This window comes from Gambusia affinis, linkage group LG21, assembly GCF_019740435.1.
Source record: "Gambusia affinis linkage group LG21, SWU_Gaff_1.0, whole genome shotgun sequence".
In the NCBI taxonomy this organism is placed as follows: Eukaryota; Metazoa; Chordata; class Actinopteri; order Cyprinodontiformes; family Poeciliidae; genus Gambusia; species Gambusia affinis.
The window spans coordinates 5636697-5656243 of NC_057888.1; the positions used below are offsets into that span (position 1 = coordinate 5636697).

General features: G+C 37.8%; 1 protein-coding gene across 5 annotated transcripts in view; it reads right to left on the reverse strand.

Moving 5' to 3' along the window:
* LOC122823984 (RNA-binding Raly-like protein) overlaps positions 1-19547 on the reverse strand; it is a 111749-nt gene that overhangs the window by 8404 nt on the left and 83798 nt on the right. For 4 of the 5 annotated variants that reach the window (XM_044104108.1, XM_044104107.1, XM_044104105.1 and 1 more), the window contains 5 exons: positions 12154-12229; positions 10048-10095; positions 8169-8350; positions 4039-4152; positions 159-328 (listed from right to left, as the gene is read on the reverse strand). In XM_044104108.1, coding sequence (XP_043960043.1) covers positions 159-328; positions 4039-4152; positions 8169-8350; positions 10048-10095; positions 12154-12229 — 590 coding nt within the window. The remainder of the gene's footprint in view (positions 1-158; positions 329-4038; positions 4153-8168; positions 8351-10047; positions 10096-12153; positions 12230-19547) is intronic. The other variant, XM_044104110.1, reaches the window with a different exon arrangement.

Here is a 19547-nt window from a genome sequence, read left to right on the forward strand (position 1 = left end):
GGCAGACTGGAATAGAGTGTCGTTTGCTCATGCGAAGCCCTGATCTGTCAGAAATGTGCTCATGAATAATTCTGGAAGATTAGTTTTCAGTCAGTGAAGGCTGCGCCGAGTTGAAATCTCCCAAAGTGCGTCAGCCCTGTCAACCTTTTTCCACTTACCAGATGGTGGCTGCCCTCCTCGTCGTAGTCGTCCTCCCCTCCATCGGTCATCTCGCCCGCCTCCACGTCCAGTGCCCCTTCGCCTGCCTCCTCCCCAGAGTTTTCTGCTGTCTCCGACACAGACTCCTCATGCAGGGAGTCGCAGTTGTCTTCGTATTTTCTTTGAGCCTCTGAAACGGAGCAGGGTACAGAAAATGAGAACAGACTGCACCTTTCTTTCATTCAGAAGGCAGCAAGCACTTAGACTAACCAGGTAACCAGGTTAAACCTCTTCGCCTGTGGTGGCGCTGCACCAAGAACCACCAAATGAAACGACATGAAAATCTCAGAAGACAGTGAACTCAACTTCCTTCTTCACAAAATATAAACAGGAATGGAGTACAGTCAGATTTGAGCAGTTTTAGGATTTCTCTTTTGGCTTTAGTAAAAAAATAAACAAAAACAAAAACAAAAACAAAAAAAACTAAACAGGAGCCATTTCTCAAAATAGTGTTAGACATGCAGGTTTGCTTTGGTTGCATTTACCCAGAATGCCCTGCAGTATAATCCACTTCCTGCTTTTGGAGCAGTCTCTGATTTGCTTTACATTTACGCATTCATCCGAACCGAGAACCAGGTTCACTTGGTTGGTCTGGATTACACATTCACACTTCCCCAAACAAACCAAACTTTTTATGCAAGCAAACTAAAGTTCATTTTGGTTTGAAAGACAGGATTTGTCCATTTTAACTGTGAAATTTTTTTAAACATGATGCAAGGATCCCAAATGCAAGAAAAAAAAGAGAAATATCACAATTTTACTGCAGTTAGGATCCTAAACTAGATTAAAGCAATTTTAATTTGAAAAAAGATTATTATTCACAGGTCTGGAATAATTAAAACCTGCAATATGTGTCTTGTAGGAACAGCCAATGCATAATCAACACTCTGAGGGAATTTGTTGTTGCTTTAATCTGCATCTCGGGTCATAAACGGTGTAAAATGTATTTACATTACCGGCTAAAGACTTTAAAAAAGGCATTAAAAATAGAAACATTTTCTCTCTGTATTTGTGGAGACATTGGGAGGCGACAACTGTGCTTCCCACTAAGTTCAGGGGATTTTAGCAATTCAATTTAATGCAAATTAGTAGGGTGTAAATGATGCTCTTACAACAAAAACACAGAACTCTGGCTCTGTAATTTAAAGTTAATTGAAAACATAAATTGCAGAGTATAATCTGGGAGATGAATGAAATAAAAAAACCTTCATTTGTTGCCAGAAAATGGCTGGACTGTTTTTAGAGGCAGTAGAGACCCAAATGGAAGCACAAAAATTTGCAGAAAATTAATTTTGCATAAGAAGGTATACGAGTTTCTGCATTTTCATATTACACTTTGACTTATTTTTTTTTTGCCAATACCATTAGAAAATACAAAAGTAATTCACTTTAGCCAAACAGTAGCTAAGTAGGATACAATGATTATTGCTAACATGTTTCTGTTGTTTTGAAGCTTGTAGGTTAAGATATAATTATAAAAGGCAATTAATGTGTTCAGTTTTAAAAACTAAAATAAATTGACCTGCGATGATTTACAGGCAAACAATCTGGTTGAATCGTCTAACGTGGAGGCGTCTGGACACCCAAATAATTTGCATAAATGAAATTACAAAAATGAAACACAGTGAAAATGTGACCTACAATGTAGTACAGTGGACCCCCATCTATTTATGCTTCACCTTTCGCAGAATCAACTATTGGTGGATTTTTATTTTTATTTTTCTGGAACGTAATTTCAAATAATTTGCGATAAATTTGCCCATTTGTGGATCTGTTTGTAAGAGAATGCTGCTTGGGAAGCTGAAACATTGAGGCGTAATGCTACTTGACATCTATTGGCTGCTGTTTACAAACCAGCCAATCCAGGACTGCCCTTTATTTTTCTTCATGCTGATTGGCTGAACCCCTAAGAGCGGAAAAAAGGAAGTTAGTGCTAGAGCTAACACAGTTTCCACTCTGCGTATTAATAGAAATTAAGCTATATTTGGTGTTTGATCTATTAAAATAGACATTTATAAGGAGTATTTTCAGATTCCAGATATAGTTGTTGCCCCTAACCCACTGTGTAGCAACTGAGTAATCTGGAATTAAACATTCACTGTTTCTGTTTCTCAAAGTCTAAATTAACCTGTGTTTGATTTGCTCATTTATAAAGACCCACTGTTGGTTCTATCTACCTGCTCAGTATTTGTGTGTCTGTGTGGTCGTGTCTCGCTCCTTGTTAGTCTTTTTGTTTACCCATGTTCGACCAACCCAACCAATCAATGTGGCTGCTCCTCTTTCCCCTGAGCCAATGCGCCTCCACTCCTGCAATCACATGGACTGGAAGTGTTTGAGCTCCTTGCAAATTGTTTTCTCATCTGCATTTCCATGTCCTGCATATGGATCCTCCATCCACTTCACCAGGACAGCTTAATTGTCTTATTTCCAGTGATATATTAAGCTATCACGGAATATAAGGCTGCAGCTAAAGATTATTTTACTAATCTACTATTCATCTGGGTATCGATTATTCTGTTGATTAGGTGAGTAATTGGATAAAAAAAAGTGCCACATTCTGCAGATTTTTTTAACCACTTACAATCATTTCACATAATATTGCAAATAATTAAGAATTGCAACTAATTAAACTCCTTTTTTAAAATAAAAGGTAACAATTTCTCACCTAAAATTCAGTAACGGTATTCCTCTGGTGAACACTTGATCATTTTTAACAAAAGACGCATCTGCAGGTAAAAAACAAACTAACATCGACATATGGAGAGCTCAGTGCTTTTCTGCTTGACTTAACATCAGTACAGCATAGGGCTGCTCTGTTGACTGTTTTTTTTTTTAAATTAATAATTGGATAACAAAAGGTGCTTAAAAGGAATTTGAACCGAGTGAAGCTATTGATTTCTGGATGGAACATATTTACAGAAAAATAAAGTTTTTTTTTCTTAAATTCAAAATATATGTATTTTTTCTACAGTTTTTTTCTTAATTACTGCTCTGCTTTAGGACTAAACAATAAATTAAAAATAATATGTATCATGAATTAAGAGACTCAGTATTAAATTTATGGAATATTCACTGAACTCCGATCCAGAACCGCACGGCATTCTGGGATACGTAGGCAGAGGAAAGACTTTGGCTGCTCACCATCTCACAACTAGCAAAGCAGGTTTGAAGGCATCAACTATCTCACTTGCTTTTTGGTCGCCTAGCAACTCACTCATTCTATGGTTACCTAGCAACAACTTGCTGAGGAACGTGCACAGCAGCAGTCTAAGGTTCCGCCATTTTTCCTCATAACTTCTTAAAAATAAAAAAAAGACAGCATGAAGAGAAAACTGGATAAAACAGGAAAGGTCACAACACCCATTTGGTAGTATTTCAACTATTTAAAACAAAGAAACTAATCAATAGTTTTTTATATTGACTGATATAAAATTTATATAAAATTGAAACTGAAGTTACAGTTTTATCGAATACTAAATTAGTTGGCGAAATCTGAAGCTCTATGACAATATGTGAGGAATTAACATGAAATAAGCAATATTCTTGGTGGAAAATCACTTGACATGGCCTTTTCATTGCCTTTCCTGAATAACCTTCACAGTGATCTACTGTGAGGTTGTCCCACAGTGTAGGACATCTATAAAGACCTCATTTAAACAGAGTCAGCGTGGGGCTGACATCTGTCTGCTGATATGACAGAGAGCTCTGCCGCTCTTATCTCCCAACATGTCAAAAAGACTTATGGCCAACGTGAGCGTTTTAATTTCCGTTTCCGTAACCGCTCGCCGTGCTTCGGCCTCCTCCCTCCCTCCCTCCCTCCGCCCTGTGTCTGCCGCTCACCGGATTCTGTCCTCTGCTGCTTCTCAATCTTCTCCAGGCGTCCCAGTAAAGAGTCGATCTTCATTTTGATCTGGGTGAGCTCTCGTTTAATGGTCTGGAGCTGGTCCGTCTTCACTGTAAGCACAAGAAGGAACACCAAGGATTACCTCAGGTAGCCCTAAGTGGCTGGTTCTGATTCTGCAGTAATTTAATTTTACTGTTTGATGTTTCTCATTAATCCCCTCATCACACCGAGTCAAATCTTCCACGGGGAAAGAGCGTCTCAATCAGAACTTTACTGACAGGTTATCCAGCTAAGACTGAGGACGTGCTGTTTTTCAATTTAAAGATTAGTGCGCAGCTTACGCCCACCATGCTGTGCAACAGCATGTTTTCCCACAAGCAATGCCAGCATCTGAAAAAAAACGGGCTTTACAGTATGACATTGCAGACTCTAAAGCATGCATAATGTTGTTAAGGTGGATCTTTGACTTCTCAGTCTTAGAAGGAAGTATCTACAGATATTATGCAATTTTAGCAGGAAATAGGAGCTAATATTGACAGAACAGTACTAGTTCCATTGGCAGATTATTTCACTTATAACAAAACATTTTCCCATGTTATAAGTGAAATAATCTGCCAGTGAAACAAATACTTTAAAAAAAAATCAATTTTAAGGAATTATTTACTTAAAACAATCTCCTATATCTTGCTGAAAGTTACTTGTAAGTTAGTTTTGTCTTATTTCAAATGTACTAAGATATTTACACTAAAATACTTGGTAAGATTTTGTGTTTTTGCAGTGTATTACTTGGCTTATTACTTTCAGAAATTGTGGAGTACTAATTACTTCAGACCAAAATTTAGTTTTATACTTTTCATATCGGAGAACCCCACCTTAAAAATCTAAACTATCCTTCTTTATGTTCATTATTATTGGATTATGTTCATTAATCCAAGTCTGACAACTGTAAAATCAAAATTAGATGATTACATCTTAGGGAATAAATCATTTTATCAGTCAAAATGTCTTTAAATTCATAACATCCCACATATTTAGATATGTATCTTTATATTTTTACATAAATCGGTGTTGAAAGCTGCAGGATAATTTTACCTTCCACTCACTCACCCGACAGTGTCTGTTTACAGACTTTTTAGTAATTTGAGTTTAGGTCTCAAGCTGTCTCTCAACAACGCATAGAGGATTTAAGTTGAAGGGCTGAAGCATGACTGGATTATGTCAAAGTTTGAGACTTAACCTTGATATGTCATAAGGAAATAGGAAATAGCAGCTGAAAATAAAAGCACTTATCAGAGGAGCTGCCGCAATAAATTCAGACAGCTGAAACGAGGACGTGCTCGAGTTGAGCAGATTAAGGAACTCAGACCATGAGGTAATAACATAATCTTATTTCTCAACCCTCGGTGGATGAAGTGTGTCATATCTGAAGAGGCGGGCGGAAATACAGATGCTAAAAGTTGAGAAGAAAACAGAAAATTCGGCTTGACACCTATCAGATTCAATCTATAAACAAGCCCACAAGTTCCTGCAAAGCTTGAGCTGGAAACCAGACAAAGGAAACAGAAACACACTAGTTTGTTATCAAGAAAGTATCATTCTTTGATGTATGTGTATATCATCACTCATCATAACACAGATCTGTGAATAAGAAAAAATAAGATTAAGAAAAAAAAAAATCATGAATGAAACACAACCGTCTAAAAATAAAGAAACCAAAATGAATTCCCTCAGAGTGAGATGCATGCCTCCTAAAGCGCATTTTAATCTTTCACCAGTTTTCATACTGAAACACAACAAAACAGCTGTCCCAGCAGGATCCAGTTCCCTCTGCTACATATCCGTCAATGCAGGATGTTTTGTAGATGAAGCTGGAAGATTAATATGTTTATGTAAAACGGAAAGAAAGCCCAGCAAATATAGCTGCACTGATTAGAATCCAAAGGTAATATGTGATAGGAAACCGCAGGAGCTGTTCTCATATTGTTTTCTAAAGCTGCTACTTAAGAAGAGGAGGGAATAATAATGTGTTTCGGTATCTGTGAATACACTCTCTTTCTAAGTCCAGTGATATTCCAGTAATATTTCCGCCGGCTCTGGGAGGATCACTGGGAGTCCTTTGATGATAGAACAGAGTGGAACAGTTTTTAATTTATCTGGACCTCCAGGCCTCTTTCCTTTTGTGCTATCAACTGCTAAGCTGCTGAGAGGAAACGTATAAACTCGTATCTAGCAGATGATTCATCAACTGCATCTTAGATAGCTGTGCTTTCAAGGGAAAGATCCCGAAAAATCTGTTGTTATTTAGGAAGCTTCAGGAAAGCTTTAGGGGATGAGCAATTGGTCTAATTTTAGGCATTTTATGACCTCATTGTGACAAACAAATACCCTATTTGAGGAATACTCAGTAAATCCTGCAAAACCGCACAAGAATGGGATACTTAGTGACTTTTAAAACTACAAAATGGTAATCAGTGTTACACAAATTAATTGCACATCAGTAAAATTTGACCACACGATTGCAAATCCACACTAACAAGAACTTCAGCACTATATTATTCATGTCAGCTTTCCAGCAAAAATCCTGACCTGACTTTTTCATTATTTCAAATCCTCCAGACTTTGTTTTAATATCTCCATTATTGCTTCACTTCCTTACACCAAAACTACCAGGACAGGAAGCCTGAAAAGATGAGAATGTTCTGCTTTTATTGAGAAAATCAAGAACACAGAACTGAATATAACGTTTTGCAGTGAAAACTAAGAAAGATCAGTGAGAAAATGAATCATTACCTAAATAACCCACATCAGACGAGCAAGGTCAAACAGGCAGACTTATGTTACAGAACACGATGCATCATAATGCAGATAAAATCCTGGTCTTGTATCTTGTTTCATGGAGTTAAAAATCTAATCCAAGTGCATGAGTGCTCAGGCTTTCTTCAAGTCCAAAAATATGCATTTAATTTTAAAATAGAAGTGTGTGTATGTGTGTGTGCATGATGGTCTTGTCACGGTCAAGCAACCACTGAGATGGAGAACAGGCACAAGGAGAAGGCCGTGCATAAATGCACTCATCACTAGGTGCAATTTACAAAGACAAATTAATCCAACAAATTTGATACTTTGCAACTGTTAACAGTCGCTAGAAAGACATAAAATTAGTTATTCAAGAGTAGCTTCTTAAAAATATATGAATAAAAAAATGTTGTGCTTCTCTTTGGATGTTATTTGAAAGGATCTGACCTAAAGGAACTGAATCCCAAGAGAATTAGTTTGACAGCTATATATTTATCTAAAAAAAGTAAAAAATGCTTCTCATTGTCGTTTTTATCTCAATAGTACTACAAAATATTGTGATAAAACTTTTACTTCAGAGTGGTTAATAGGTTATTCCTCTATTTGTGAGATTTGGCCCAGCTTCCTGCAGTGGAAATGTTCCTAAAGCACAAATATAATTGAACAGATATTATTACTATTTTTTTTGTTATTTTGCTTTGTTTTCCTAAGGTGAATTATTAACTGTGCATCTATAACAGGTTAACCTGCCAGCAGACGGATTAGATATTCTAAATGTATTCTATTTTAGTCAAAGTCAATACAAACCAGGACTTTTCATGGTCTTGGCACAGAAAAATTAGTCTCCCCAATATACAGAAGTTCAGCTTAGACACAGCAGAGAATTTATTGACTTTTTCCCCAAAAGAAGAGGACAAGAGATTGGCTTTTCCCCCCCTATTGTGGCTGTAATACCAGCTGCAGCAGAGTCCTCCTGACAGAACTCACCAAGCTGCTAACGCTGATAACACTGGCTGAGACTGCCAACTGTGAAACAAACAATTACTAGATAGATAGAGACTAATGTTTGGGAAAGCACAGCTGACCCACAGAGATGTTCTCAATCTCGCTTTAATTACACCGAGCATGTTTTAATGCCTATCGAGTTAATTAGGGAAGCAAATTAGACCCAGATGTGTAAAGTCTAGCTGGAAAAACGACGAGAGTCGGCTCTGCGTTTTGGTTCAGCTTGTCCTGAACTGCAGGAGCACAGCTTGCAAAAATCGTAAGTGTAATTGGTGCAAAAAAAAAAATTACTAAAAAAAGAGTAGAGAAGTCTTGGTGTACGTACATTTGACACCTGAGGAGGAGGATGATGTTGGAGGTCTGGAGGATGAAGAGGAAGAAGAGGAGGATGTTTTGACAGGGAAGGAAGTCTTCCCACGGCGAGAGGAAGGAGCGAGGACCCTGGAGCGTTTCAGCGGGATCACAGCTCTGGGTGGGGGGGCCACTCTGCCGTGGTAATCGAAAAGCCTTGAGAGAAAGAAAAACCTATATTATTACACTTAAACTTTTTCTGTAAATCACAAGAGGCTCCATCATGTTGAGAGTCTGCGCATTTATTAGAGCTAAAAAGAGTTTCTATGGTTTAGCTCACATCAGCTCTTTTTAAAGTCGACGCTTTCTTTTTCCCAGTATTGCATTTCAAGATAGATTTACTCTCTGTTCTGTTTTTCAGACAGCAAAGGGAAACAAAGGGCAGAAATTAGCGATTAAATCTACCAATATCTTCCGTTTTTTTCGCCGTCGAGTTTCCAAGACCATTGAAAGGATGAGAGTTTCCCACTCCACAGATCCTCTGGATATGACGAGGATGAAAAGAAGAGGGTTCTAAATGTGAAATGAGGGCGTCATCTTTGATTGTTCTCAGTTACAAATGGTGCCGCAGCTCAACATCAACACGGCTGACATTTAGAAAATGGAAAGTGCCTCCACAGATAAGCACTCTGATTGCTGCTGCTGCATAAATGAGTGATAACAAAACGTTCCTTCATCAACATGTTTAAGTCAGGCGCTCACATGTCCAACTATTTTGAGAAGTTGACAGTTCCTATTTTCAAGTGACTGTAGTTGGCTAGACGTAGAATTTTAATCAGCCAGCTGCAAAAAAGTTGATTTTCCATTTGCTGGTCCCCACACAAAACAAAAAGGGTTCAGGAAAGGCCTCAAAGATTTGTTACATTTTCATTTGGTTCGCTTTCATACTGCACTGTGTCAAACTATCCGTTCCCCCTCCTCGCCTGTGGGGGTGCTGCATCAAGGACCACTGAAGGAAATGACATGAAAACCACAGAAGAAGACATGGAGCGCAGCGTCCTTCTTCATGAAATGTAAACGAAAATGGATTTGTGCCAAATTTGAATATTTATCGGATTTCTCTTTTGTCTTTGGCAAAAGACTTTGAGCGTTAGACTCACATGTTTGTTTTGGTTGCATTTACCCAGAATGCCCTGCGCTGTAGTCCACAGTCTCCTTGGCATTCAAACTGTATCAGAGTTCAGTTCCAACAAACAGAGAACTCCAATTTTAGGCGGACTGAAAGCTAACCAGAGTTCGATTGCGTGTTCACACCTCCCCAAACCAACTGGAGTTTGATTAAACTCTGGGCATAAACACAGAGGGAGGAACAGTACACAGACCAACAAACACACACATTTTTATTACATCATGCTGTGGGAATGCTAGCCTTTAGCGTTGACAGAGAAACCTGAGTTAATGGGAAGATCGATGGAGCTAAATACATGGGAATTGTCCTGTCAAAGTCCAGATTGAACTGAAAATATGTGGACTTGACTAGAAAACTGATACTCTGAGACACTCCATCCGGTCTGACTGAGCTCAAGCTATTTCACAAGAAAAAAAAACAACAAATCAGCCTCTGGATGTACGAAGCTGGTAGAGATTTATCACATAAGACTTAATTGTAGGCACAGTAAAACCTCCCTGCACTTGTAAGAATTGACAACTTGTCTTGGTCTGTCAAATAAATTCTCAATAAAACACACCAATGTTTGTGGTTGTAATGGGATAAAATATGACAGATGTTAAGGATTATAAATACTTCCTTTCACTGTATTTCAGTTTTACCTTCCTGCAACATTAACTGAGACGGGATTGGTTCGGGTAACGGGTGATAACAATATTAAGACATAAAAACGGATGACGCATACCTGCTGTAGAAATCATCCCTGTAGTATTCGTAATCAAACTCGTAACCGCTACAAGAGAAACAGAAAGAGAAAAACTCTCTTACTCTCTGTAAGGTCAGCTGCTTTGTTTTCATTTGCTGTAAGCCATAAATATCGCACTGAGAGAAAAAAAAAAAAAAACACTGTGTGTAATACACATTCTGTCTTATAAGAAATGTATCTTCACACCCTTAAATATTCAGCTGTATACTGAGAAATGTTCACATATCAAGTTGATTTACATCACAGGTAAAAAAAAATTCTTCATGGTTTCCTTGTTGCTTACCTGAGATGAAATCTAGCTTTCAGGCCATGCACTTTATGAGACTTTTAGAAAGAATATTTTTTTGCATATTTATTAAAACTGTCACTACATCTTGGCAGTAGAATGAGACGGATGACCTGTGAAAAAAAACAAACTTTTCCCAAGTGCTAAGTAGAGAAATACACAGCTCAGTCAGAAACAACCAATCAGAGCCAAGAGGGTGGTCTTAGTGCTGTCAATCAACCCGGTGTACATGCTGCTCATTACTTCCCCCTTACTCTCCGCTACGCTACAGCTGATTCTCCACACTGCAGACTGCTGTGAATACTCAGGGTTGTTAGCATTTTCACCGATGGCGGCGGAAAAACTGTTTTTCTGTAACGGTAAGTTGTTTCTCTGCCATTAGGATTTTGACCAGCGCATTCACAAGCATGATTGACAACCCTAAGACCTGCAGATGACAAAAGGAGGAGGTGGTAAACTTGATTTTCTGTCTTTCTAATATATTTATTTATTTATTTTTTTACAGATTATCTGTCTCTTAACATAGTGACAGTTTGAACAAATGTGTAAAAAATTAATTGTTTATATAATTTACATTCTGCAGCTTTAACATCAACATGAAGTAGGCTCAGTGAAGCTATTCTATTTTGGAGATTTCTTTTTTCATCTTGTGGACTGTTCTTGAGGGAACTTATTTGAATAGCCGGATCTCAGCACGTACGCTTTTATTTTCCATACAATAGAATGGATATTTTTATATTCTTTGGGGAAATCATTCAATCTTTTACCTGCTACTAAAAGCCTCAGTCAGGTCTTCTTATCTCAGAAGGAAACCAAACTACATGAGAAATGATGTTTGACTCACATTTGCCTGAGTAATTGTTGCCAATTTCCTTACCAGAAATTGATTTTTTTTAAATTAAATTTCACTTACAGTTTTAATGAATTTTTTTTGTTTGTTTTTGCTGTTTGTGTATTTTCTGTAATTTCCAAAAGGTTAGAAAAACAGTTTGACATTTTGAACTAGAACATTGAACTAACTTTTTAATGTCATTATGTTTTATTAATATGTACAATGGAACAGTTTTTTCTGTTAAAAAACTCCAGAAATAGAGAAAATAAATGATCTTAGGACATGAAAAATGTGGATGACGCCTGAAATGAAAAAAGAATGAAAATAAAACCGTCCAGTTTCTCATGCTTGAATTTAAATTAGGATTTATGGCGTTTCATTTTGGAGCAATCTCTCTCACTTGTGGTCCATAATTACTATTTCACATCCTTCTCGTAAGCAACAAAATGCAAATGAGGGTCCATGATAACACTACACAAGCTGATAAATTAGTTAAATAAGATGTGTAATGAAACTAGCAATAAAAGCAGGAGTCAATTGGTTGGAATGTTAACTTTAGGAAAGTATCAGGAAACATGAGAATGCCTTTGAATATTAAACAAATCTGGACCTTTGTCACGTAAGACGCCAGTAAACATGCAGTCAGGGTTCTTGCACGAAATGAAACGCGCACTGGGCAGAAAATCGGGGTCATGCTTAATGAAGCTCACACAACATTAATTCCTCTGAGCTTTCACTGCTTTTGCTGTATAAACTGAAGTCAGGCCTCAGAAATGCAAAAATCATGCCGTTAATTGGAAATGCAAGGTTCAAACGAGGGGAAGAAGGGAAGCATAATAAGGAATCCTCATATTTTAAAGATTACAGCAGATTTACATCAGCAGTAGCAGCTGGATGCGAAAGCAGGTTAATATTCATGACAGTGGTGAATGAACTCGCTGAATGTTGAAAGGAGGACGAGTCGTACCTGTAAACAGCCGAGAGCGGCCGCTTGGAGCCGCCTTTGGGCCTGTAAGGCTTGGGCTCGCCCGCCATGTTTATGTCTGCAAGAACAAAAAGAGAAAAAAACTCGTCAGTCAAGGTGCACCAAAGGAAGATTCCCAGATGACACTCCACACGGCAAAAGTCAAATGTTACCCTTCAATCTGGGTTGTCCAATTAAGGTGCAAAACGTCTTTGTGCAATGTGGAGTCTAAAAACGTCCCACATTTCTGCAAAAGCTGCTTCCAGAAATAGTATTTTTATCAGGCAGCTCAGATCATTTTCTGATAAATGCTTCACTGATTGTAAGGCCACTTATTTCTAACATGAGTCTGAATCATCCCGGCTTCAAAATACACATGGTTCAATTTATTGGCCTTACATTTCTAAGAAAAAAAAAGAGAAATAGTGAAAATGTGCAGAGGCTGTAGTCCTTGGTGTCGTCATTCTGAGCTTTGGACCATTTGCCACATGTCTTATCCTTCTTTCTCCAACCTGTTTTCTGTCAATTTACTGTTCAAAATGCAATACAGTCTAAAAGAAACAAAAGAGTAGAAATATCAGTTTAATATCTTAATCAGTAAAATTTCTTGTATCATTGGAAAACATGCTAAAGGAGAATCACCCATCATAACAGTTAACTACAGTTGAATATCTGTTAAACAGGTTAGCTATCCAGGCAAATATCCTGTCTGATTTAGCCCTACTAATATCAGTTTATTTTTGAACAAACAATGGTATTTATACATCACATTGACGCTTTAAAAGCACCAACTGTTGAATTTTTTTCTTCAGTTATTTGGCATAAATACCAGGAACATTGGTAACATTGGTATTTTTTTCACTGCACCGAGAGGATCTCATGTAAGCCCATAACAAAAACAACATGAGTAAAACAAATGTCTATTTTGCTCTTAAATACTAAACATTCCTATCAATGTACTTGTGATGGATTATTGTGATTATTAAGTGGTTACAGTGTTAACTAACCATAAAGTATTCACTTTAAAATGTATCTCTCAGAGAAATGGCTTAGGATTTTGACAATGGTGCTGAATGATGCTTAAGAAAAATCAGAAAGAAGTTCAACTCTATACTGTAAAAAGAGAAGATTTGTTTTTATACATGAGTCACTAACGGACAATGATCACACTCCAATATTATTAAGATTTACTTTGCTTATTTTGGATGCCAAATTTAATTTCCATGCAGCCAATAATATCTGAAGCAATAGTTTATGCACCTTTTAGATAAGCAGAGACAAAAATTATGAGCATCTGATAAAGATGATAAAGGATTAAAATAAGAGAGGAGATAAAAGGAATAAAAAAATGCAATAATGTCAGAGTTTGATTTAAAAAAATCCTTTTTAATACAATTGTAGAGATGCTGCCTCTTCCCCCACTATATTGTATTACGATTTAGTTTACAAAAAGTGATTGAAAATACACGATTCTGTGTTCTCTTTCTCCATGTAGATATTATTTATGCACAAAATTGTTTCAGACCAAATAAACGAATATTAGTTTTAATTTTATTCAACTTTATAGCAACACATGCAGTTTTAGCATCAGTATTTAAAGTTGCATTAAGTGAGCTAAAGTTTTATGCACAAGATGTAATATGGGCAGTGCAAATATTCTCTTTTAAATGTTAAATGATGCAATAAAAGCTGTGAAAAATGAAAGACTTGAAGCAAAAAGTGAGAAAAGTCTTTCCTTGTAAATTGACTAAAGGCAGTGCAAGAATCCCATTATATTCTTCTTTTATGTTGTCCCTGAGATCACACTTACAGAAGCACTCGAGAGGCTGCTTCATAACTGATTTAAGTTAATGACTTTACAGAAATATTGTCATGAACGTTGCAAAGAAACTTAAACCTTGTTGTAAAGTTATTTTAAATAAGAGCTCAGAATAAATCCCTTATAGACCTTAAAGACGCTCTCTGACACTTTTACCCTTCCAGCTGCACATATTTGCTTAAATATTTCATGCCTCTTGCTTTTCCGATGCCAAATAAAAGGAGGCGCCCAAATCCCTCAGAGTGGGATGGCACTGGGGTAGAAATAAGCTGCTGGCGAACTCCTTCTACCAGGAGAAAGAAGATTAAATCCGGGTAAGTAAACGTAGAAACGTTTTTCTACGTTTACTACTTAAGAGTGGAACAACCGGATGAGCGTGTTTTTTTGTGTCAACATGCTTGATAGAGTTTGACCTCAGTGCCGACTTACAAGATAATTACAGTTTTGCTCATTAACCTGGAGGTTTACCGACATCGGAGGCAAACCTTCAATTAGTGCCAGGCAGCCAGCATGGCAATTATATCATCCAAAGCCCAAAAGCAATTAAAAACAATACCAGACACAACAAGTTTGATTTTAAACAACATGTGCCTCATATCCCTCCTGTTCTGTGAAGCTGGGTAATACAGCTTCAGCATTCGCTGAGTGAAACACAGAGTTCAGTGCAGAAAGGCAAAGATTTCCTGGACCATCTAGTTTTTAACACTCGAATATGGTCACAAGATAAGGATCAGAACTGAAACTCAAGAACCACAACTACAGGCAGGTTCTTTCCTGAGCACCTGAGATCAACATTAGACATAAGATGAAGAGTAGAACCTCTGCTTCCCCTCTTAAAAATGAGGCTGCATTCACACAAGCCCTGTTTAGTTCTCTTTAATTGAACTTGAGTTGGTTTAACTAGAAAAACTGGTTCATTCGGGGAAGCGTGAATGTGAGATTGAACTCTGAATCTAGCTGGTTCAGTTCGAGTGGATGTGAACTCCAAGCGTCCTAGAGACCCCTTCAAAAGCCGGAAGTGGATTATAACACAAAGCATGCTGGGTAAATATAACCAAAACAAATGTGTGAATCTATCACTAATGGGAGAAATGTCTTCTTGTTGTCTTTTTACCAAAGACAAAAGAAAAATCCTACAACTGCTAAAATCTGACGCCAATCCATTTTTGCTTACATTTCATGAAGAAAAGGAAGATGCACTTGGTGATTCAGAGGTTTTGGTGCAGCGCCCCCACAGGTGAGGGAGTGGAACAAGTTTTTCAAAGGGTTTGGATCGTTTGACACAGTGGAAAGTGAACTTTGGTCTCCAATCGTATGAAATCCCAGACGATCAGGTGTGAAAACAGAAGTTGAGGCCATTTATGCATCGACTCAAGAATCCTTTCTGCAAGGAGTCGCAGTGACTGACCAAAACGTAACTAGAAGAACCGATCGCTTCTTTTTCAGAAACATCTCAAGGTCCATCAAGACCAAGGCAGAGGAGACACTGGTTTGATGAATTAATGAATGGATAAATAAATTGATGAATCAGAAAGATAAGACTGATACATGGGATAGATTGAAAGATGGATAAATGAATGGATGAGCTAAAGAACAGATGGACTGGACGTGTTGTGAAGACCAACTGCAGTTTATTCTCTCTGAACACGCTGCTCCCCTGCAGCCACAAACTCTCCCCGCTGTATGTATGAGCAGTTCCCTGGGTAAGTGACCACACTGGTTGCTTTTTTTCTTTACTTACTTTCCTCCCTTTGTTCTGACTTGTTTGGCAGCTCGATGTGCAGCTGGGGGAGCCACAGAAGGAGATGGAGCTGTTTGTGGTGCTGCATAAGTTAAAGAGGCTTCTTAAGGTTTCTGTCTCTGGTCTAAAAACAAAAAGACAGCTCCAGCTCGCAGCTATGTAAATGTGCACATGATGCAACGTGAATTTTGATGCCCTAACAACTTGCTTACGCAGGTTTGAGCTTGATTCTCCTTTACTGTTATTCTCAAAAGGAAGGTCCCTGTCTGTCAGCAGAGACTGCAACGAGCAGAGCATTGTTTCTTTAAGTGAGCATTGTTATGGGTAAAAAAAACAAGAGAAGAAGAGTAAAACTGCAGTGGAAAGACTGAGCCATGGAGTGTAAGTAATCACCCAGACAGGCTTGTGCTCCTCTGTCAGGAAAACAAGGATCCGTGACTCCCTGGAGGAAGCTGCCCATGTGTTTTATTGGTCTCATTTGTTGCCTTACATCTCCGTCTCCCTCACCCTCCTTTTCCTTGTGCATCCTTCTGTAACCTGAGCATCACCCAATCCTTCAACGTCTCCTCCATCTCCTTCGCACACACAAAAGACAATATCTAACCTCGATCACCCTCCGTCGCCCTATCAGACGGTGTTTTTCTTCTCTCCGTCTCTTCACACTGAGGCGGCTCATTATGAGATATTTCAGAGCTGCGGGGCCTTTTCTGTGCGACACCTGCACAGCAGAAGAAAGCTCCTACTTCCCATCTCCTTTCATTGACAAGGGTGGAAAAACAGCAGCGCAATAAAAAGAATGCGTTTCCCAATAAATCGAGGCCATAAGCCGAGATGTAAGACAATTCACTGGAAACAAAAACAGAAAAGGGAATGGAGGGAATGCAAATCTCATTCCTGGAGGGAGTGTGAGCTGTCGGACCAGAGGAAGCCACAACAAATCCGACTCTGTCTCCGCAGCTTTATTTTCCTCTCTGAAAATCTCTCTCCCTCCTTCAGACGGAACAAGGGGAACACCAGCTAATAGCCCGAGGCTCAGAGAGGAGCTAACAGGCGATGGCTAGCAGAAGTCAACAGAAGGTCAGAAGGGAAAGGATGGAGGTTATTTCAGCAACAACACTGCCACTTTTTATTGTTTAAGGTGTTTATTGAAAGATTTAAAGATTCCTGAGGCTCATTCTGCAAATCCAGAAATGACACTTAGTTTATTTGTGATTCAGTTAAATATATAATTATTTTAGTGACTGATTTTTCTATAGATTATTCAGACGACAAACTGGATAAAAAAAATAAAAAAAAATCGATACTTGCTGCAGGTGTTTCATTTAACCACTTTAATCATTTCTGTACAAAATTAGCCAAAAAATTTAAAAGTATTTCCTTTTTTAAATAAAAAAAATAAACACATATTGCTTAAAATCCAATGACACAGCATTCTTTTACAATCAGAGAAACTAATCATTTTAAGTCGTCTCTTAATTTTTCCATTGCTGTATATAATTTTATATAGTTTTGGCCAAATTTCTGCTCTAACTCTGTTGTTCTTTCAGAAAATAACCTTTTTCTGAGTCTGCATGCTCAAGTTAACGATTAATCGATAATCATAAAAAAATCAACAGTTGTAAATAGTTAAACATGTGGTTTTGATGTAGATACGAAGAACAGGTGTTTTGTTTTTGCCACATAAACATGACTTAGATCAACATATTTTAACAAAAACAACCTGAGAAAGTACAAAATGCAGTTAAAGAAAAAGCTAACCAAGCCCTATTTAAAAAAACAAAAGTAAAGAAAACAATTCCCAGTGAATTGTGTTAGTGATTTTAGCTCCAGGTATGCAACACTACTAACTGGATATTTTTAAAATTCAGGCCTATAGCACCACTCAACATCTAAAACAGAAATTGTTTGCAGCTCCAAGTAACCAACACAATTCTAATGAATGATTTCTCTATTCTAAATATATTCTTTTTGGTTTTTGTTTCTATTAAGAAAAGGATTAGAATCGAAATGAGTCAGCTGTATTTCATAATGATTAAACAAAAAAGAGAAAGAGAATGACCTTGTAAGGAATTACACCCACTGTAAGCCAGAAAGCGGCAATTTTCCTGCCAAGCTACCGTGTGTCGCTGTAAGAAAAATAAAAGAAATATCCAGCCTACTAAAAAACACCTTGGCAACTGACTTTGTTGGTTTCCGTTGCTGCAAATGACCTGTTTGTACACCAGCAGCGAAGAAACATAGAGGCTATAATTGAGACAATAGCTATTCATGTGTGTGTGTGTGTGTGTGTGTGTGTATTTAATATGTATTAGAATGTTTTTCTTTCTGTAGTGCTAAAGATCGCTTGTTGTCTAGATCTGATTAGAAAAATGTGACTTCCTTTAAATTTCTACAATAGTTTAATGTGAAGACTGGCAACCTAATGAGGGACAGGACACATGCAACCTCAAAAGGTCACCAGCAGGTCAAAGGGTCAATCTGAATTCACAGAACAATGTAAGCCTCATATTTCTGGGGTTCTGGGAGGGACTAGCAGGAAACCTTTGCCTCCATGGTGAACCGAGGCTGCAATCCATTAAAGCTTCTTAGTCAGGTGAAAAAGTGGGTACATTTGAGTAGGCAAAGGCAGGATTTTATTATTTATTTTTTAATTAAAAGTAATTTAGTAATTATCTGTATAGTTTTAAGCTTTAAGATGCATGAAGGAGCACCATTCATTTGTGAAAGCAATATTTGAAAAGAAAAAAAAACTAAGTAGTATACATCCTAGTAATGGAGTAATGGAGTGGCTACCTATTACTGCAAAAACACAAAATCTTACCAAGTATGTTGGTCTAGGTTCTAGTACAAGTTGGTACAATCGATAACAGCCACACAGGCACGCCCACTAGAAGGAAACAAAAGCACCCAGTACAACATTTTCATTCTATTGGCTGAGAGGTTGCTAGGCGACGGTACTTTTCTGCTCCAAGTGCAAGCAGAAAAGGATTTGCAAACGAGCAGATTTGATCTGAGCAGAGACAAGTTTTGAGCGCAAGGAGAAATGTTTGAGAGAGCACAGTGAATATTTGAAAGAGAGCAGAAGTTTTGAGTACAAGAATTACACGTTTTCAGAAGAAAGAAATTAAGTCCTGCTTTCAAACTGGAAAGGTAAGCGCAGGTATTAAACATTTTGAGAACAAAAGACACAAAATTCTGCTTTCAGGCTGAAAATATGTGCTAGCGAATTATGCAGAAAAATTCCCCCATAAAATAAGCTCCTATATCTTAATGAAAAGGTACTTGCAAGTTAGTTTTGTCTTATTTCAAGTGTGAAATGAGTTGTACTAGAAACTAGATTAAATGTTTTATGTGTTTGGAGGATGCAATAAAAACATTCCTGTACTATAATGAGTTGAACAGAAGAAGCCACTAACTCTGTTCCTTGGTCTAATGAAAAAAAATCAGAGCTTGTAAGAATACAAACATCATCCCAGAAAAGTGGCAGCATCATATCAGTAGTGTGTTTTGCTGAAGGAGAAAATACTGTACTTCACAAAATGCTGTTACCATGGCTGCATGAAGACTGGAACCCCTTGCAGGACGGCTTTTAGGAAGACTGATGAAATGCTTCTAAATATTCGTTCACTTTTTAATACCCACAATGCATAGGAATGATTTTCAAATCTGAAAACCAAAAATGCGCAAAATTGGCTTTCTCCAGCAGAGCATCCTGCTGTTAATGAGGTACAGAAAGTCTGTCTCCACCTGATTAAAGTGCCTTAGTACAGCCTGTGCAGCACATCAAATTTTAGACGTGCAGCACAAGTGATTGACTACAATGAGCCACCTTTGAGA